Genomic DNA, 17,740 nt, shown 5'->3' with positions numbered 1-17,740 from the left:
AATAAAAAAAAAAAGAACAAAGGAAAACAGTGGATTCCTTCCTGTGGGGGTGGGGGGTTGGTAGGGGGATGTTATCTAAGGAAATGCCATTGGCTTGGACTTGAAGGCATGAATATGAGTTCGACAAGATCAGGACACAGGTGCTATGAATAGGGGGAGGGGGAAAAGTCGGGCGGATAAGACTTTGACTGAGGGTGTGGGAGAGTAACACTGTAGGAAATTGTAAGAGAAGTGTAAAAAGGCCATGAGGAAAACATTATTTTATGAACTTTCTTAAAGATACAGATGCACATACACTTGCCCATTTAGGAACTTATGTAGTTCAAATGCAGTTATACTATGTGAGGTAAAGTTTTTCTCAGGAGACATAGACTATCTAACAAAAACTCTCAAGTCATATTGAAAACTTCTTTTCAAGTTTTTGGTCAAGAGTTTCCTAGAAACACCTGCAACAATATAGGCTATTGCCTCTGACCTTAGTGGTCTCCAGAACTTAAAGGGAAGTCCCAGTTGCAGAAGACACCACACACTTCAGACACAGAACTTGGTGGAATCAAACTGGCATGGAAGCTTCCTCCTGAGGGCTAGCTTTTCTAATATCAGAAGGTACTATGCAAAGTGTCAACAGTCCTCCCAAAGATAAAGCCTTGGCTACAACAAATGATTGGCTAGTAAGATACCTCCAAAGGCACTGCTTGGAGGGTAGCTAACAGCTGTTTAATTGGAATTAAAGCCCTCCCAATAGGAGGGAAATTCATGCCTAATACTGTAAACCTAGCTAACCTCCCATGGCTGGAGAGGCCAGAGACCCTAGAGGAGAACCCACTACTTGCATTTTTGTAAACCAATATAATTATAACTGTATTCTAAATATGCTACCTCATACACAGGGAAGTGTAGCACCCTCCCCCCCCCCCCAGAAAGGCCTTTCCCCACAGCAGATAGAGGCTACTACAGAGATCCGTAATTGGTAAGAATGCAGATGGTAAGTGACAGTGGGGGTGTCTAGCCCAGATGGGAGACCTACAAGATAACCTGCATTTCAGAAAATGCCATGGAGGAGGGACAGGATGATTGTAAGAGTCGGAGAACAGGATGCCTCTTAAGATGGTGTCCTCCAGGTATAATCATGATGCTGAATTCAGTAAATATCAACAGTATGGTTGCTTAAACCATACCTGCATAATGAATGACCACACCATTTAACATGTCAACATGGATGTGAGACATTCCAGAAGATCCCACTCTAGATGAAGAGTTATTGGCAACACATGGCTTCTGAGAGTTTTCTCCAGAGATGAGCCCCCTGGAGAGGCTATCCAATCTCAAGTTTAGCCATCACTAAACATATGTTCATTTGAGAAAAACTAAAGAGACTCAGCAGAGGTGTGTGTGTGTGTGTGTGTGTGTGTGTGTGTGTGTGTGTGTGTGTAACAAGAACAATTACAGAAGAAGAAGAAAGGTCATGAACTTGACAGAGGAGAAGAGGAGTTGGGGGGAGAAGGAAGGTGGAAATGAAATGCTTAAGGAAAAAAATTAATTGAAAATATAATAGAAATGTTGAGACTGGACCTGAGTATTTGAATGGGTTAGGGGATCTGATGAGCCTGGAAAGAAGACAAGAGAAGCTTGAAGGTATTCGGGATTCTGGAATCACAAACCCAAGTTTCCATTCATGGACAGCAGGAGGCCACTGAAGGTATTGGAGCATAGGTGTGTTGCCCTTAGCCATACCTTAACCCTAGGGAAGGAGAAATAGAGCTAACAGATGTGCAAGGCCAGTCCCTAAACAGTGTGGTTGAGATGAAGAAGGTCTTGCTATACATTGCTGATACTAGTATGTACCACTATGTAAGTTAGAGATGACTCTGTGCTTCTTAGCAAGACTTGGATGAAAAGCATTTCTAACTCCTATTTTCTACCTTGACTTGCAGCAATTAAGCAGATAAGGAGAGCAGTTATTTCTTTGAGGGGGATCTTGAAAAGAAATAAGCCAGTAAGAAGTAAATCATCTTATGATCCAGCTGATGGACCAGTGGCTACTGAGTGGCTCCCTCACTCATAGCAGCTAGTGGGATCGCCCTGCTTCTGTTTGACTGAAAAAGAGCTACTCCATTTCCCTAGACATCTGTGAGCTTACAATGCAGCCCATGGTATATCATCTTCTGGTCCCTCACTCATACTTTTCAAGAGTGATTGTTCACCTGTGGGAACATGTTGCTTTAGGACAGTTGAGTCACAGAGGAGGAGTGAGTGGCTAATTGATCTTCCTTTATCCTTTACCCTGTTCTGGAATCCTAGTTTTAGGGCTGAATTTGGCCCTTCTGGGAAGGTTGTGGAGGGCTAAGATAAGGAGTTGTCTGTGCACTCTTTCCTCTTACTAGATCCATGCTAGCCAGCATCAAAGCACCGAGCAGAGAATAATTGGTCTCTAAAACCTAATAACAAATGTGTCTTCTGAAGGCAGATTATCTACAGCCAAATGCCAGGTCTCTTTTATTCTTGTTTCTGGAATTTCCAATTGAATTCTGAGTGCAGATTGTATAGCTTTGACTTCCTATCACATCACACTTGAATACACACACACACACACACACACACACACACACACACACGATTAAACTGTTTATAGTCACCGTATTTACAGCTTATATAAAGAAATGCTTTGTGAGCTATCTGGTAAGCATGACCACTCAAGCATCCGCACACAAAACACCTTTGTATTTCAAAGAGTAAACATTTACCTCTCCAAAAGTTGGTGAAATTCGATCTGGTTCCTTTCTGTTTCAGAATAGTTCATGGCACGGCTTTTCTCTTTCCTTTCAGCATTAACATTTCTGAAACAAATAATTTGGTACACTTTCATGGTACTTGACATTTGATTAGCTACAGTGTGTCTTAACATGTCTTAACACATAGACAAGTGTTCAGACCTGAATTTATCAGTTTGCTCCCAATAATCTGCCTTCTTTTAAAAGATAAAACTTTAAATTTTAAGATAAATATTAAACCTCAAATTTCATAATTAAGTAAAAAAATCATAATGTATACCAAATGATAGGGCATGTTAAGTATGTAGTTTTTGAGGGATTTATATAAGAAAATCTATCTGCATTAATTTGTTCTTTTTCTCACAGTGTTAAACACTCTGAAATGTAAATGTATTTACTTGGAAAAACCTCAGAGTGTTGGGGCTTGCCCCTCTAGCATAGCTGTAGCCATTTTGTTCCCTGCCTGCCAGCTATTTCGTATTGTTGCTGTAATATGTCTGTCAGTCATTAACACAGAAAAATAACTAGATTCAGAGCAGGGTCATGCTGACTATATAACCTATTGTGTTCTGTATGCTATGAGATTTGTTAATGTTATGAAATTTGGAAACCATAAGCTTCACTTAGGAACTATCAAATTAAATGTTAACATGAACTGCTACATATAAAGTAGCTTGAGTCAGAGCGCCTCCAGCAGGCGGCACCTCCAGCACCCTTCTATGAGCTCATTGTGGGTTTGCAGTTTTAGCCTTTATTACCTGGCACTGAGAAATATTTGGGGTTGGTAGCTTTCAGAGCTATGAGCCCGATCAAGAAGTCTTGGGATGTGTGTTCAACGAACTATTCCAGTCTGACTGAGATTGACATCTGTGAGGTGACTCGTGGGCCTTAACAAGAGATGACATAAATTTTCCCTGTAATGTTTTGTTTACTTCCACTATGAATCTATACCTAAAAAATTTTAAACAATGATGATCACAATAAGAATGCTTGATTGGAATATAAAACTTCATTCCAATTTTCAAGTCAGTGAACTTTTTTGTTCAGTTTTAATGATGTATTTTAGGAAATGAAAAGCAGATCAAATGCAGTTAACCATTCATTTGTGAGCATTGCTTTGGCACCTACTGTAGGCCTTTAATGGTGGCATTAAAGGAGCTCTCTAATGCTTTAATCTTTGATGTGACAGAGCAGGCAGCACACTGAGTGAGGAAGCAGCAGGACAGCAGGTGACCATGATACAGAGAGGCAAACGCTGTCCTCTGGCTTGGTAGATGCTGGAACTAATACCAGTAGTAAACCCTTAAAACAGCTGAGTTGTTGCACGGCTGAAGGACAGCTTAAGGCCAGATCAGGACAGTACTAAAGTGAATTTCTATCATCATTCTAGAATGTATACATATATAAGTGTGTGTGTGGGTGGGTGTGGGTGTGTATAAATGTGTGTATGTATATATATACAATCACAATTGCTCAACTTTTTATAAATAAACAAATTCATTTCATGTTAATGAAAGCAAAGTATTCCAGGCATTAATAGAATCTTTTCTTTTGAAAAATACTTTTCTTGGGTCTCTTAAAGGAAGCACATTAATCTGTCCAACATTGGTATGCCATTACACTGATTTCAATGTGTCCCTTCTGGAGATGGGCCACACACTCTCAAGTTAGCTGTGTCTTTTCTGTTACATTCTATGTTTTATTTCTTTATCATTTATTTATTTATTCACTTTATATCCTGATTGAAGCCCCCCTCAGTCCCCCATACACACAGCCCCTTACCCATCCTTCCCTCCCCTTCTCTGAGAAGGGAGAGCTCTCCAACCCCCAGGCATCACCACCACTCAGGCACATGAAGTAACTATAGGACTAGCTGCCTCCTCTTCCACTGTGTCCAGACAAGGTGGCCCAGTCAGGGGAATGGTATTCACAGACAGGCAACAGGTTTAGGGACAGGCCCTGCTTAAGTTGTGGGGAGACCGGCATGAAGATTGAAAATCTGCTGCATATTTGCAGGGGTGGGGGCTAGGTCCAGCCCATGCTTGCTCTTTGGTTGGTGATTCAGTCTCTAGGAACCCTAAGGGTCCAGGTTAGTTGACTCAGTTGGTCTTTCTATGGAGTCCCTCTCCTTGTCAGGTCCATCAATCCTCTCCACCAACTCTTCCACAAGACTCCTCAAGTTCTGTCTAATGTTTGGCTGTGGATCTCTGCAGCTGTTTCCATAGGCTGCTAGGTCAAACTCTCAGAGGACAGTTATATGATAGGGTCCTGTCTCCTAGCATAACAGAGTACTAATAGTGTTATGGATTGGTTTTTGCCCATGGGATTGGTGTCAATTTAGGCCAGTCATTGGTTGACCATTCCCTCAGTCTCGGCACATCTTGTAGGCAGGGTACATTTTGGGTTGATTGTGGGTGAGTTGGTGTCTTTATTGCTCTACTGGGAGTCTTCTATTTATTTTTATTAGATATTTTCTTTATTTACATTTCAAATATTATCCCCTTTCCCGGTTTCCCCTCTGAAAACCCCCTATCCCCTCCCCCTGCTCACCAACCCACCCACTCCTGCTTCCTGGCCATAGCATTCCCTTATACTGGGTCATAGAACCTTCACAGGACCAAGGACCTTTCCTCCTATTGATGACCAACTAGGCCATCCTCTGCTACATATGCAGCTAGAGCCATGAGTCTCACTCAGCATGTGTTTTCTTTGGTTGGTGGTTTAGTCTCAAGGAGCCCTGGCTATACTGGGTAGTTCATATTGTTCCTCCTATGGAGTTTCAGACCCCTTCAGCTCCTTGAGTACTTTCTCTAGCTCCTTCATTGAGAACCCTGTGCTCTGTCCAATGGATGGCTGTGAGCACTTCTGTATTTGTCAGGCACTGGCAGAGCCTCATAGGAGACAGATATATCAGTCTCTTGTCACCAAGCTCTTGTTGGCGTCCACAATAGTGTCTGGGTTTGGTGGTTGTATATGGGATGGATCCCCAGGTGGGGCAGTTGCTGGATGGTCCTCTTCAGTCTCTGCTCCAAACTTTGTCTCTTTAACTCCTTCCTTGGTATTTTATTCCCCCTTCTAAGAAGGTTGAAGTACCAATGGCTTGTGCTGCAAAATCAAGAATTGACAAATGGGATCTCATAAAATTGCAAAGCGTCTATAAGGCAAAGGACACTGTCAATAAGACAAAAAGGCAACCAACAGATTGGGAAAAGATCTTTACCAATCCTAAATCCGATAGAAAGCTTATCCAATATATTCAAAGAACTCAAGAAGTTAGATTCCAGAGAAACAAATAACCCTATTAAAAATGGGGTACAGAGCTAAACAAAGAATTCTCAACTGAGGAGTACCAAATGGCTGAGAAGCACCTAAAAAATGTTCAACATCCTTAGTCATCAGGGAAATGCAAATAAAAACAACCCTGAGATTCCACCTCACACCAGTCAGAATGGCTAAGATCAAAAACTCAAGTGACAGCAGATGCTGGCGAGGATGTGGAGAAAGAGGAATACTCCTCCACTGTTGGTGGGATTGCAAGCTGGTACAGCCACTCTGGAAACCAGTTTGGTGGTTCTTCGGAAAACTGGACATAGTACTACCTGAGGACCCAGCTATACCACTCCTTGGCATATATTCAGAAGATGCTCCAACATGTATAAGGACACATGCTCTACTATGTTCATAGCCGCTATACTTATAATAGCCAGAAGCTGGAAAGAACCCAGATGTCCCTCAACAGAGGAATGGATGCAGAAAATGTGGTACATTTACACAATGGAGTACTACTCAGCTATTAAAAACAATGAATTTATGAAATTCTTAGGCAAATGGATGGATCTGGAGGATATCATGCTGAGTGAAGTAACCCAATCACAAAAGAACACACATGATATGCACTCACTGATAAGTGGATATTAGCCCAGAAGCTCGGAATACCCAAGATATAATTCACAAAACACATGAAACTCAAGAAGAAGGAAGACCAAAGTGTGGATACTTTTATTTAAGCCTCTTTTTTTTTTTAAACCAGTATCTCCACACAGCTGGGGTTTTGCTATAGATGATCCTGCACAAAACTATCTCAATCAGCAAAGGAACATTTATTTCTGTTTGGAAGTGTTTTCTTGTTAAGTTAACGCCACTGTATTTTTATTATTTGGGCAAAAGTAATTCAGGTAGTGAACAAAGTGGCTCTCTAATGTCAGAAGGCTTGATGAATCAGGACACATTGTTCTGTGAGCAGAGCATTCAGACACTCTCTGCCAGGATAGTTGTTCAAATTTGCCAACTTCTCTAAATACTTTTGAATTCCTTGACTGAGCTGAGCACTTTAAACATAAGGTGATAGGATGTTATCTGTGTATAACTTATAATTACAATTAAAGATAAAAAATAAGAAAAAAAGGAATAAATGTAGGAAAGAGAGATGAGGTGTTAACTTGGGGTGTTTAGAAGAAGTCAGACCCTTTTTAAGGGCATTGCCCTCGCATCTTCCATCAAGCAGAATGAGCTAATTATGAGATGTATGCGTCAAAGATTTCAATTTCAGGCTTGACTTTACTTTGAAGATTAATTCTTTACTTTATCATCTTTACAGGCAGTTCAGTGGACAGCCAATCTGAATGTTACTCATTGTTCAGTGATGTATGAAGTATATTTAATCGATGTGAAGAGAGTAATATTAAACTATTATCAGCAGCCTCAGATATCCTAAATATCTCAGAAGAAGGGTCAGGAGGTAACATGGCTGGTAATTATATGAGAAACAATGTGTTTAACTCTTTCTTTCCATCAAAGCTTTTCAGCAATCCAAGATTCCCTTTGTCATAAAATAGAAACATACAGCACGTGACCTGTTTCCAGTCGTGGAGAATATGCGATGTTTGGGATGGTTTTATTTGAATCCAGGGTGACTTTCAACTACAGATCATTTCTTTCTTAGTACTTCAGAGAACCGTGTTTATTATTCCAAAGATGTAAGAATAATTATTACAACAATTAAGCAATTTAAAAGCTAAATTTTAATAAGCACGCTTTGAGTTCATTTATTTCTGTGCAGACTAGTAAAACTCAAGAGTGCTCGTTGAAAATAGAGAGAGCTTCAGCCACTCGTTTCTGACTTACTTCTCTAGTTTGTGTTTAGATGAAAACAGAAGAGATCAATTTAAGCACCTGATATAGGAACTAAATAAAATAGTGTGTATGTTGTCATCTTGAAATAGGGTCCTTTTTATAAATAAGTATATATTTCCTCCAGAAACCACTGAGGATGGAGGAGGGACTCATCTATAAAACCTGAAAAGTGTTCTGAATGGTGAGTGTGGACAGGCTGTTGTTCTTACTGTGATTTCCGTCCAGGTGAGATGTCTGGGCCAATCACCAGGGGTCTGATGTTTTTCTTTTCTCCATTCCTTAGAACTCTGAGTCGCACAGGGGCACACAGATCTGGAGTCTTACTTATCATCCTCTTCATGGGAGAGCTCTTTGTGTCCAATAGGCCTTCTACTGGCCAGTCAAATTCCTTCAGGAAGACACGAAAAATATAAGAGCAATAAATAATATGAGCAGTTGTGCTGCTAGTGCTTCAGTCATTCTGCATATATTTATGGGATATCTGAGCTACTAAAGAGTTCTAGATTTTGTTTGTTTGGTGTTTTTGTTGTTATTTGTTTGTTTCGCAGAGGAAGAAATTTACTGATTTTTTTTCTTAGTTGATAATTGATCACTTTTAAAAAAATCTAACATTTTATTTAAAATTGGTCATTTTTTTAAGTTTCAAAGGAAAGAAACACTCTAAAAAGTGAAAAGATACATTCTAGAAAAGTAGAACTAAATGAACCACAAGTATCTTTGGTTTTGCTTCTGAGTGAAGTGATTTTAGAAAGGAAGAATGTGTGAAAAGGAATTTTACAATAGTCTGAAATAATATCATCTTAAACTGAATCAAAGTGGCAAGGAAGACCACACTGAGGGGATATTTAAGAGCAGAATAAGGTAACGATGTAAGATTAACATGTTTCAGACATTTGCATTGTGTGATTTGGTGACTTTATATTTATTCACCTTTACTTTTATTCATATTATTAATTTATACATTCTTCAAATATTTACTAATTATTTATTTTAGGCACAGAAATAAATCTATAAATTGAACAGGGTATTCTATACTTTACTGAATATAGAATATACAGAATATTCTATAACACCAGAAACTTATTTGGAAATCAACTGGAACCTTACAGTAATGAAACTAGGAGCCACAGGGGATATCACAAGAGGAGAGAGAGCCTTATACAGCAAGGCCACACCACAGTCCTGAAGCCTTAGGGTATAGTTGCAATACTGTGTGAATACAGTTAGGATATTTCACTTGTTTGGGTGCTGGGGTACAGCTCCATTGATAAGAATGCTGGCCTTAGTGAGGCAAAGAATTGGTAGAGTGTTCATAACAGATATGAAGATTAGTCAACACAATGTGCGAGAGATAAAGAAAGCAAGAATAGATCCCTGGGCACAGGTGGGATGATCGTGGAATACAATTGCTATCCACAGAGATGAAATGGAGCAAGAAGAGTAAGCAGAAGAAACGGTGATCAAAGATGATATTCAGCAAAATCCAAGTTCGTTCCCACCCCTCCTTTCCTTAACTTTCTGTTATTTTTGCTTCTGTCCCCCCCAACTGCATGGCGGCATCCCCCATCCATCTGTAATGTCCATTCTGAAGAAAATGTCATAATTCCATGACATCTGTCTGTGAGCTCCATTCTCTTCGGCATGTCAGTTTGTCTGCCATGCACGGTATCGTCATGTCTGGTGACACTATACCAGGTAAATCGTGATATCCCATAGGGCAGGCTCCTCCATTTTGCTCTCTGTGTATCTGCTTTTGCTGGCCCTTGGCCATTTCATGCACATTTAAGTCAGCCTCTCAAATTTTGTTTGGGATTTAAACATTCTATGTAAGAGTAAGGAATTCCCAATTTGATGTGTTTTTAGGATGTGAGATTGGGTATGATGGCGGCTCGGAGACAGAGCATAGCATGGAGAATACCTGAGCTTTGCTCTAAAGAATCTCAGTAAAGTGAAAGGTGTGTGTTGGACCATGGAACTCTCCTTTGAGTGCAGTTGTGTTGATATTACTTGTTTTCGTCATCTGTGCATCAATCACATTAACTAATTTTCCTGTTGTAAACTAAGCTTACATTCCTGGTTAAAGGTCAAATGACATTCATTCAAACTAGCCATGGTGTACTGAAATGCCTATAGATTGCTGAACTCAACTCACTAATATTTTCCTTAGGAGGTTTGCAAATATTTGCAATGGGAATTAATATATAAAGGCCTTATATTTTCTTCATTGAGGGTGGCACCAATGTTTCCTTCGCCTTGTGAAGTTAATTGGAAGACTTTTTTTTTTTTTGTTTTTGAATTCTGAATTATTTGTTTCTTCTGGGTTTGGTAAAAATGAATCAGAAAATTGGTCATGGTGTATTTGTTGGGAGGTTTAACTTTTAACTTTTTCCATGACTGGTGGAACATGCTGGTTTGTGGTTCTCTTTAATTAGGATTTACTTTTTTGTTGGATGTGAGTATTGGGTGTGCAACAGTGTGCTAGAGATCAGAGAACAACTTACCAGGATCAGTTCTGTTCTCTTGTACCGTATGTGTCCCAGGAATGGAACTCTGGTCATGTGGCTTGGTGGCAAATATGTTTACCCACTGAGCCACCTCACCATCCCTCTGGTCTCTTCTCGACTCCTTTTTAACATACTACTTTTTGTCCAAAAATTTAAGTGTTTAACCAAGTTATTTATATCCCTTATTTATAGTATCTCCTCATTATATTTATATATATATGTACAATATAGGTAAGTATTGTACATATATATTAAAGGGATATTTGTAGTATTCCTTTATTATATTTATATAATACATAATTATTATATATAAGATATATATATATATAATTATTATATACAAAGAGATAAATATCTTCTTTTATTCTTAATATTATTTTATCCAAATTTTCTTAGTAAGTATAGTTGTATATAACTATATATATGTATATATATTATATATACTACCATTCTCTTTATTTTTTAACAATTTTTATTAGATATTTTCTTCATTTATATTTCAAATGCTGTCCCGAAAGTCCCCTATACCCTCCCCCCGCCCTGCTCCCCAACCCACCCACTCCCACTTCCTGGCCCTGACATTCCCCTGCACTGGGGCATATAAAGTTTGTAAGACCAAGGGACCTCTCTTCCCAATGATGGCCAATTAGGCCATCTTCTGCTAGCTACATATACAGCTAGAGACATGAGGGGGTACTGGTTAGTTCACATTGTTGTTCTTCCTATAGGGTTGCAGACCCCTTAAGCTCCTTGGGTACTTTCTCTAGTTCCTCCATTGGGGGCCCTAAGTTCCATCCAATAGATGATTGTGAGCATCCACTTCTATATTTGCCAGGCACTGGCATAGCCTCACAAGAGACAGTTATATCAGGGTCCTGTCAGCAAAATCTTGCTGGCATATGCAATAGTGTCTGTGTTTGGTGGCTGATTATGGGATGGATCCCCGGGTGTATTTTCAAAGAACAGATATGTTTTGTTCTGACATTTCTGTGTCATGTGCCATGTAGTCTAGTCTGTTGGTTTTTGTTTTATAATTTAGTATTTTATTTCCTTCTTCCAGATTTTTGCATTTTTTATGGTATTGTGGTCAAACACAGGGCCAGATGCATGCTAGGAAGATACTCTATCCCTGAGCGGCCTCTCCTACTCAGCCTTCTACCTAATGCCTAACAGTCCACTCTTACTTTACTCTCTTAACTCCATAAACTGAGTGCTGCTCTCCTTAGTTTTTAGTTCCTCTTACTTTTAAATTCTAGACTAATGAAAAGACACTGTACATTTTTTTTAAAAAAATAGACAATTCCTAAGGATAGACACCCAAGATTCTTGATTATTTTCTGGTTTCTACACACACACACACACACACACACACACACACACACACACACACACACGTCATATACATGTGTGCACACAGATTAATTTTACATTGACATTTGGATGTAAAGTTACTGACATTTCTCCCCCCCTTTTTTTTAACCATGGAAGGAAAAAATGAGAAATGATTCTTTTTCATAGTTAGCCAGTGTGCTTGTCAATATACAGAATGAGGGTGTGAGACTACGAGTTTTTCAATACGTCATTGTGGTTGATTGAATGAGAACGGCTCCCATAGAATTTGAATATTTGTTTCCTACTTGGGGGAACTGTTTGGGAGGGACCAGCAGGTATGATCTTGTTGAAGAAGATATGTCTGAGGGTGACTTTGAGGTTTTAAAAGACCATGCCTTTCCCTTTAACTCTCACTCTTGCTTTATGCTAATGGATCAAGATACGAACTCTCAGCTGTTCCTTTTGTCTGTCATCATGAACTCTAATGCTCTGAAACTGTAACCCATTTTAAATACTTTCTTTTATAAGTTGCATTGGTTATGGTGTTTTATCACAGCAACACAAAAGCAATTAAGAGAACATGTAAACTATATTCCTGGGGAACAAATCTGAGCTGTGATAGTTAAGCCCTTTGCTGGTTTTGATTTATTTAGCATCCAATTTGCTTCTGACTTGGTGGCTACTGTGGACATTTGTTCTTCTCCATGGATACACTGCTACCTTTGAATCTCTGATTTCTAGATAGGAGGGAGAAACTCAAAAGAGCTTTCTGTTTCAGTATAAGATACCACAGAAACACTCAGAAATGAAAAATTCGCTTTCCAAATATCTTTGCTAGTAACATCAACTCTTCCTTTTGTGATACTTTGATAGTTGGGAGGGTAATATGGCTTGGCAGGTAAATGTGCTTGTCACCAAAGCTAATGACCTGAATCCAATCCCCAGGACTTATTTGGTGAACAGAGGGAGAGAATTTACTTCCACAAGTTATCCTCTGGCCTTCATAAGAATAATGTGGCCTTTACATAACATACATACATACATACATACATACATACATACATACATACACACACATACACGCACATCACAAATATATATATAACAAAATATTATACTATTTTAATTCTTTTCTTCATAGGTTTTGTTTTTTTGTTTGGTTGTCTGGTGGTTTGGTTTTTGGTTTTTGCTCTCACCAACTGGTTAATGGGTGCTTTATGATAACTGATTTGCCATAATGAAAACCAGAAATGATCTAGAGGGCATATGTTTTCTTTGTGTCCCAGGGAGTGTTATGTGTTCTAGTTGTACTCCTAAGCCTCTGTCCATATCAAGTCACTCACTTGTTTAGTGAGGCTTGTTTAGGTATATTTCTCTCATCAGTGAGTGGAAAGGATTAAGTATTGTCACCAGCACTTGTCTTATGTGTTTAACCCCACATCAAGTTTCAATTTGTGTGTATTAAAATGTCAGTGCTTTTTACATGCATTCCATTTTCTTGATAGCTTCCTAAGGCCTGTAAAATTAAGTAATTAGAACTTAGAGTTAAGGAAACTATGCATTTTAGCTCCACAAAAGCATTTCTACAAAGAAAAGAAACAAGTTTTGGTTTTTGGTTTTTGGTTTTTGGTTTTTGGTTGGTTGGTTTTCTGAGACAAGCTATCACTATATAGTCCTGGCTGATCTGATACTAGCTAGGTAGCCTAGAATGGTCTTAAACTTGTAAACTTCCTGCCTCGGTTTTCCAAGTACTGGTATCATAGAGCTCTGCCATCATGTCTGGTTTCCCATGCAAGACATTTACTTTGTCCTTCTCGCAAAGAGTGAAATACAGCCTCAGGATAATGAAGGGCAACAAAACCATGGATAATTAAACTGGCTGAGGCTGCTTCTCCCCCTCCATTTTCTCAGTTGGGATTCTGATCTTCCTACTTATTTCTTTATTGGTCTTCTCTGTGTTCATGCCACTCCACAGCACAGCTGCATTGTTAGGAGACCCCTGGAGGGCCCTGGCACTCCCTTCAGTGGATAATTGTCCTTTCTTTTTACTCATCTCTCATACAGAGAGGTGTCAGCTCAGAAGTCAGCTCTTAACCAACGTCTTCAGCATCTCGATTGTATTGGCCCTACTTCATCTACTTGTTAGTGATAACTAAGCCTCCAATCTCCTTGTTTGTTCATGTTCAAGGTTATCACTAACTAAGCCTTCAATCTCTTTGTTTGTTCATCTATTTGTAAGTGATAACTAAGCCTTCAATCTCCTTATTTGTTCATCTACTCGTTAGTGATAACTAACTAAGCCTCCAATCTCCTTGTTTGTTCAAGGTTGTGTTTCTTCCCCTTTCCTTTCTTTAAAATGGTTTCTCAGGTTGCATGAAATTTCAAAAGACTAAATACATCATTGGTAAAAGAATGGATCAGACAATAACTACAATAAAATTGGAGATCAAAACTGGAATAAAAGTAGTGAATAGAGTCTCCAAACAGTTCTGAGTTCTACAATATGAATGTCAAATCTCCAAATCAATTATGTGAAGATGAGATTGGGAATATGAGTCTTTCAGATTAAATGGATGCAGACTTGAAGTGAAATGGGTTGTACTTAATTGGAGTTCTCTGCTTGGTAAGTACTTTCTTCCCTAAACATTTCAAGAAGCAGCAGGAACCCAAGATCCAGTCATTTTAGAAGATACAGTCCATCCATCTGACTCTGGCTAATTTAATGCCTCAGTTCTTTTTCTTAATTTTACAAGTAATGGCCGAAGAGCTTGGGGGCATAGCCTCACATGAACAAGGGCAAAGTAAAGGCATTTTTTTCAAAAGTGAAATTTATTTATTAGGTATAGCTACATGAAAGGTATGTGGGTCAGAAGGAAAGTAACCCTTAGGCTGAAGGATCTGAGATATAAGATGAAAAGAAAAGTGGAAATACATATTGACTGTATGTAAAATATTGATATATTATGGAGATTTTAAGCAATAAAACATAAACCTATGGCAATAATTAATTCCTCGTACAATAAATCATAAGGCCAAAGTTAACTAATATTACTAAAGAGAAGACAAAACATACTTATTAACTTTGCATTTGATAATTTATTTATGCAAGTTAGAATGTTCAGGGTAATTACACTAACACTAGTCCTCAAAAGAATGGAAATAGAACAATGTGTAAATCATTAAATGAAGAAAAATGCAAGGACAAAATAGCCACTATAAAAGGATAAAAGACTGGATGAGGCACAGATGAGACATGATAAACAGAAAGAAGATAGCAATTCAGGAACATGTGTAGGTAGGAGAGACAACGTAAATGCTTGAGTTCAGAGAGGATTCCATCCAACAAACTAAACTCGTTATTAGTCCTCTTCCAAAATATACAAAACTAACAAGTAAAATGATGGAAAGAAGACCTACGAGGCATATAAAAACCAACATTTGGGGATGCTTTTGTTGTCATTGAATAACTGAAACTTTTATTAGAAGTAGACAGAGTTTCTACATAATGACAAGTCTGACTTAGAGAAATATACTGCTCTGATCATATGTGTGCCTAAGACCTGCATTTCAAAATATATGAAGTAAAATTTGAAGAATAACAAGGAAAAAGAAAATACCAGATCAGTTTGTTTCCACAGTGAAAGATTTCTATACTTCTTTGTAGTAAATAACCAAATTAACAATTTTTTTAAAATATTGAAATTCAAAAGACACGTGGATATTTTCTGAAGGTTGAACTTAAAGATTTATATGAAAGTCATGCAACCTCATTAAGCTTGCGGCTGGGAAGGACTGGCCACATGTATGTAAGCTTATTCTACAGAGGACTGTCAACTTTGGAGTGTTTCCACTGGCTGGGCTTACAGGTCCTTTTATGTTTTATGGCTTACCTAAAATGAAACAGAAAAGAAAAGCAGAATGTAGCGAGGATAAATGCCATTCCATACTACCAATTGTCCTCAATATCTGTTGTGTACTAGGAAAAGACTTTGAATTGAGATTCCCAGTCTGGCCATTTGCTATTTACAAGAAATCGAATAAAAAGTAGTTTAGAAATAAATGATTTAACTGTAAAAGGAAGAAAGCTTAAAATGAGCCAAAGGACACAGACATAGCAGGAAGTCCCACCGAGGCAACAGACAAAAGGTAAGAGTTGTTTAGAGTTATGATGGTTAGTGGCAAGAGAAAAATCCAGGGAAATTCACGGATATGCAAAGAAAAAGATGCACCCTATTACAGTGGGAAAATGTATGACATCACTGGCAGATTTCAAGCTACTGGGTAGATTTTAATTATGTATATACGTGTGCATGTTTATAGTACTAGGCCTAAATCCACGTCTCACATGTAAGGCAATTCTGCAGTTTGTAATCTTTCAGCAATAAGTACAATCAGGGCAGGGTGATACATACCTGTAACCCCAGCACTCAGTAGGTGGAGGCAGGAGGATCATAAGGCCAGGTCGGGATAGACAGCAAGATCTTGTTCTGAAAGGCAACAATGCAAATAGTTTATCACTGAAATTAGTAAGCGTAATCACTACTACTTATACACATTATAATCTGCTTACAGAGAATGCTTTTATCAATAATTTCTAAAGTGTTAGTAATATTTGTCATATATGAAAAAAATAAATATCAATATAGCCACATATGGTTAGTATAAGCCGGTGATATTTAAATTTTGATCATCAGAAATCATGTAAAGGCTGGACATGATAGCCCATATCTGCAAGCCTAGCACTACCCCGGAGAGATGAGAGACAGATATAGGATATTCCCTAGGGTAGCCCATATCTTCAAGCTTGGCACTACCCCAGAGAGATGAGAGGCAGATATAAGATATTCCCTAGGGTAGCCCATATCTGCAAGCCTGGCACTATCCCAGAGAGATGAGAGGCAGATGTAGGATATTCCCTAGGGTAGCCCATATCTGCAAGCCTAGCACTACCCCGGAGAGATGAGAGACAGATATAGGATATTCCCTAGGGTAGCCCATATCTTCAAGCTTGGCACTACCCCAGAGAGATGAGAGGCAGATATAAGATATTCCCTAGGGTAGCCCATATCTGCAAGCCTAGCACTACCTCGGAGAGATGAGAGGCAGATATAGGATATTCCCTAGCGTAGCCCATATCTGCAAGCCTAGCACTACCCTGGAGAGATGAGAGGCAGATATAGGATATTCCCCAGAAGCTCACAGTCCAGCCAGCTTCTGGGCGTAGATTTGTGTGTGGAATACACAGCGTAGCAGCAAACAATAGACATACCCTATTTCAACTGTAAAGGGAGAACCAACACCAAAGGATGTCATTTGAATTACACACACACACACACACACACACACACACACACATACACACACACACACTGAGGCATGTGTATGTCCTCACATATAAACAAATATATACATACTGTCCATATACACATAGACAAAATAAATAAATATAACATTTTAAATTTTTTTTACATTTATTGTGGTAAATCACACACACACATACACACACACACACACACACACACTCAAGTTCAAATGTTTACAATCTCAACAATGTGATATAGTTTAAAAGCACAATATCTTTCCCAAAATGCTATTTTACCAGTTGGAGAAAAAAATGATCAATAGCTCGCTATTTGGTATGCAGCTAAAATTGTGTGTGAAAACTTACAGGACATACCCAGAATTACAGTCAGAGCAAATGTACACTGTAAATGGCCATTTGTGAATTAAACAGAGGGGCTGGAGGGCTGGCTCAGCAGTGAAGAGCACGGCTACCCTTGCTGAGGGTCTGTCTGAGCACCTACTTGTTGGCTCACTACCATCTGTGACTCCAGTTCCAGGGACTCCAGTGACCTCCTCTGTTCTCCAAGGGTACCATCCACCTGTGGTGCACAGATATACATGCAAGCAAAACACCCATGCACATAAAATTCAGTGAAACAAGTCTCATCAATACAGAAGTGCATGCTCACAGTCAGCTATTGGATGGAACACAGAGTC

The 17,740-nt window shown here is 38.9% G+C and overlaps 1 protein-coding gene across 1 annotated transcript in view; it reads right to left on the bottom strand.

The window, feature by feature from the left end:
• Dcdc1 (doublecortin domain containing 1) overlaps positions 1-17,740 on the bottom strand; it is a 360,393-nt gene that overhangs the window by 50,056 nt on the left and 292,597 nt on the right. Inside the window, 2 exon segments of the mRNA XM_021194912.2 lie at positions 8,114-8,292; positions 15,507-15,630. Coding sequence (XP_021050571.2) covers positions 8,114-8,292; positions 15,507-15,630 — 303 coding nt within the window.

Source organism: Mus pahari, chromosome 3 (assembly GCF_900095145.1).
Source record: "Mus pahari chromosome 3, PAHARI_EIJ_v1.1, whole genome shotgun sequence".
Classification (NCBI taxonomy): Eukaryota; Metazoa; Chordata; class Mammalia; order Rodentia; family Muridae; genus Mus; species Mus pahari.
This window is presented reverse-complemented; position numbering and strand designations above follow the sequence as displayed.